The sequence below is a fragment of the Chiloscyllium plagiosum genome, chromosome 10 (assembly GCF_004010195.1).
Source record: "Chiloscyllium plagiosum isolate BGI_BamShark_2017 chromosome 10, ASM401019v2, whole genome shotgun sequence".
Lineage (NCBI taxonomy): Eukaryota > Metazoa > Chordata > Chondrichthyes > Orectolobiformes > Hemiscylliidae > Chiloscyllium > Chiloscyllium plagiosum.
Genome location: NC_057719.1, coordinates 12,150,083 through 12,154,406, shown reverse-complemented (window position 1 = coordinate 12,154,406; position 4,324 = coordinate 12,150,083). Strand labels below are relative to the sequence as shown.

The 4,324-nt window shown below is 46.7% G+C and overlaps 1 protein-coding gene across 4 annotated transcripts in view; it reads left to right on the top strand.

Annotated features, from left to right (window-relative positions):
• vipas39 (VPS33B interacting protein, apical-basolateral polarity regulator, spe-39 homolog) overlaps positions 1-4,324 on the top strand; it is a 62,586-nt gene that overhangs the window by 29,362 nt on the left and 28,900 nt on the right. For all 4 annotated transcript variants that reach the window (XM_043697058.1, XM_043697059.1, XM_043697057.1 and 1 more), the window contains one exon: positions 1,241-1,274. In XM_043697058.1, the coding sequence (XP_043552993.1) occupies positions 1,241-1,274 (34 nt within the window). The remainder of the gene's footprint in view (positions 1-1,240; positions 1,275-4,324) is intronic.

The following is a 4,324-nucleotide window of genomic DNA, read 5'->3' as shown; positions in this document are numbered from 1 at the left end:
TCCCCCCACCTTATCTCAGTCCCAACCCTTGGACTCAGCACCACCTTCTTGACCTGCAATCTTCTTCCCGATCTCTCCGCCCCCACCCCTTCTCCGGCCTATCACCCTCACCTTACCCTCCTTCCACCTATCGCATTCCCAACGCCCCTCCTCCAAGTCTCTCCTCCCTACCTTTTATCTTAGCCTGCTTGGCACATCTTCCTCATTCGTGAAGAAGGGCTTGTGCCCGAAACGTCGATTCTTCTGCTCCTTGGATGCTGCCTGACCTGCTGCGCTTTTCCAGCAACACATTTTTCAGCTAAGAGCTCTTTGGTGGCTGGTTCTCAAATTTTGTTTCATGACTCTGCTGCGAAGGGCTTTGTGATGCTTCACAGTGTTAAAGGTGCATTTTAGGTATGAACAAATTGTTCTTGCTGTGCTTTGGCTCCGTGCAGCAATCATGACAAAATCTGATGTCCTTAGATATGTATCTCCACTCAGTTGGTTCTGCTGTAGTCAATGCATAATCAGAGACTGATCACCCAACAACGTCCTGGTTAAGTTGAAAGCAGAGTTGTTATGAGAAAAACATTCATGGCTAACATAAAGGGAAATCCCAATGCCTCCATGAGCAGGTAAGGAGTAGATAGGTGGTAAAAGGGGTCAATTAGGGACAAGAAAAGGTATTTACAAATGGAGGCATGAGGCATACCTGAGGTGTTAATTAATACTCCACATATGTTTTTTAACTGTGAGCCAGATGATACCCAGACCATGATGACAAAGTGTCACTGGGTTAACGTGCTAGAAATCAAGCCTGGCTATTCCCAGGGTCATCACAAAATTTAAAGTCATGATTTGGAGGTGCCGGTGTTGGACTGGGGTGTACAAAGTTAAAAATCACATAACACCAGGTTATAGTCCAACAGGTTTATTTGAAAGCTCTAGCTTTCGGAGCCCTGCTCCTTCACAATCATCTGAAGGATGGTTGCAATGCCAATGAAGTAAAGAATTTATATTTCAGTTTGCAAGTTGGCATTTGAGGGGAGGAAGGATGTGAAGTAGTGAGGAGCTTGTAATACAGATTGTCCACTATATGTAATATTTTGAAGGTGAGTGGGATAATTATATTCTTATTGAACAGCATTCGTTCAGTTTTTCGCTCACGGATGATAGAGAAGCTTGTTTAATTATCTGATTTTAATGTTTATTGTAACTAGGGTCAATATTTACGAAAGCTTTCTCAAATTATTTCTTACAGGTTTTGATCTTTTTGAAAAAATCATTAAGCAAAGGTATGTACTTGTTTAACTTCCATGTTATAGTAACTAGGGACCAGTATTGAGAACTGAAATCCTTGGCCAATTTTTATCAGCAAGGTACCATTCACTTCTGGTGGCTTAGCAACTGGGCTTATACACACCAGTAATATTCCATATGCAATCATAACTTTGCATGGAGTAGTGCAATGTCAACACTGGGAAAGCAGGGATAGGAGAGTTACAATCAGTTTCAATGTTTGCACGTTTCTAAGGGGGGGTCACAGAGGTGTTTAAGTTGAGGTTGGTTAGGATGCCTGAACGTTTTTAGTGTCTAGTCACCTTTGTCATGCAAAGGTCAAAGTGAGGACTTCAGATCCTGGAGACCAGAGTCAAAAGGTGTGGCACAGGAAAAGCACAGCCAGTCAAGCAGCATCCGAAGGGCAGGAGAGTCGATTCTCCTGCTCCTCAGAAGCTGCCTGATCAGCTGTTTTTTTCCAGCGCCACACCTTTTGACTTGGTCATGCAAAGGCAGATGAACTGTGTGCCCTGCACAGTACAAACAGGTTACCTGAAATGAACAGTGCAGTTTGTAGATGAAACTGCATTTACAGTTGAGAGATATGTGACTGTACAGTGGGACGGTTTATAACAGTACTTGCTTAGAAAGGCTCACTGAATTTACAGGACTGTATTCGTCCTACCCTGTTGAGTGAAGATAACTGGTTGGCGTGTATCTTCAGTGGCATGATAAAGTGAACTCTCAGCACATTTCTACTTGGAGAGCCTGTACTAAAGGTTTACCAGATTGATTCCCGGGGTGGCAGGATTGATGTATGAAGAGAGACTAGATTGATTTGGTGTGTACTTCTTGGAATTTAGTAGGATGAGGGGGTGGCTCTCCAATCATAGATCATCTCATCGAATTCTAACATGACCAGACAGAGTAAGTGAAAGGATGTTCCCTATGACTGGAGGGAGTCACAGTCTAAAAATACAGTTAGGCCATTTAAAACTGATTTGACGAGAAATTTCTTCAGAGAGTGGTGAGATTTCAAATTCTCTATCACAGAAAGTGGTTGAGGCCAAAACATTGAATGTTTTCAAGAAGGACTTAGATATAGTTCTTAGGCTAAAAGGGATGAAGGGTATGGGAAGAAAGCAGGAACAGGATACTGAAATGAATGGTCAGCCATGATCACAATGAATGGTGGGGCAGGCTTGAAGAGCCCGGTCCTGTTCTTGTTTTCTGTGTTTCACTTACTTGATAGAGAGAAAGTGAGGACTGCAGATGCTGGAGATTAGAATCGAAAAGTGTGGTGCAGGAAAAGCACAGGTCAGGCAGCATCTATAGAGCTGGAGTAAGCCCTTCGTCAGGAATGTTGGCGGTGGGGGAAGGGGGCTGAGAGATAAATGGGAGGGAGCGGGGCTGGGGGGATGGTAGCTGGGAAGGTGATAGGTCGATGCAAGTGAGGGGGGTGTGTGATGGTGACACGTCTGAGAGGATAGTGGAGCAGATAGGTGGTAAGGAAGATGGACAGGTAGGACAGTTCAAGAGGACAGTGCCAAGTTGGAGGGTTGAATCTGGGATGAGGTGGGGGAGGGGAGATTTGCAAACTAGTGAAATCTACCTTGATGCAATGTGTTTGGAGGGTCACAAAGCAGAAGATGAGGCGATCTTTCTCCAGTGGTCAGGTGGCTTTGATTTGGTGATGGAGAAGGCCCAGGACTTGCATGTCCTTGGTAGAGTGGGAGAGGGAGTTGGCCACAGGACAGTGGGGTTGTTTGATGCACGCGTCCCAGAGATGTTCCCTGCAACATTCTGCGAGTTGGTGTCCTGTCTCCTCAATGTAGAGGAGATCACATCAAGAGCAACGGACACAGTAGATGAGGTGTTTGGATGATTAGATTAGATTAGATTCCCTACAGTATGGAAACAGGCCCTTTGGGCCAACAAGTCCACACTGACCATCTAAAGAGTAACCCACCCAGACCCATTCCCCTACCCTATGGGTACCCCTGACTAATGCACCTATTACAATGGGCAGTTTAGCATGGCCAATTAACCTGGCCTGTGCATCTTTGGATTGTGGGAGGAAACCAGAGCACCTGGAGGAAACCCATGCAGACATGGGGAGAATGTGCAAACTCCACACACACAGTCATCTGAGGCGGAAATCGAACCCAAGTCCCTGGCGCTGTGAGGCAGTGGTGTTAAACACTGTGCTGCCCCATTGTGCAGGAAAATCTCTGCTGGATATGGAAGAATCCTTTGGGGCCTTGGATGAAGGTAATGGGGGAGGTGCGGGCGCAGGTTTTACACCTAATGTGCCTCAAGGGAAAGTGTTGAGAGTGGAGGGTGGTTTGGCATGGGTTGATGGAGGTGGACCTAACAAGGGACTTGTGGAAGGAATGATCTCTGCAGAATGCAGTTTGGGGAGGCGACAAAAATATATTTCTGGTGGTGGGTCTGATTGTGGGTTGCGAAATACAACGTATTATCCTCTGCCATATAGCGCATTATCCACCACAATTTCTGCCATAGAGCGCATTATCCTCCGCTGTTTCTGCCACCTACAATCAGACCCCATCACCAGAGATATATTTCCCTCTCCACCCCTCTGCATTCCGCAGAGACCATTCCCTCCGCGACTCCCTCATTGGGCCCACACCTTCCCTTGCCGCCACAAGAGGTGCAAAGCCTGTGCCCATACCTCCCCCATCACCTCCATTCAAGGCCCCATTCTCAACATCTTCAACATCTGGCAGAGATTTTCCTGCATTTTCAAACGCCTCATCTACAGTGTCCATCAATGTGATCTCCTCTACATTAGGGAGATAGGATGCCAACCTGTGGAATGTTTCAGGGAACATCTCTGGGACACAAGCACCAAACAACCCTCCCGCCTTGTGGCTGACCACTTCAACTCCCCCTCCCACTTCCCCTCCCACTCCCCCAAGGATATGCAGGCCCTGGGCGGCCTCCACCACCAAATTCAAGCCACCCGACGATTGGAGGTAGAACGCCTCATCTTCCACCTTGGAACCCAACCACACGGCATTGACATTGACTTCACCAGTTTCCT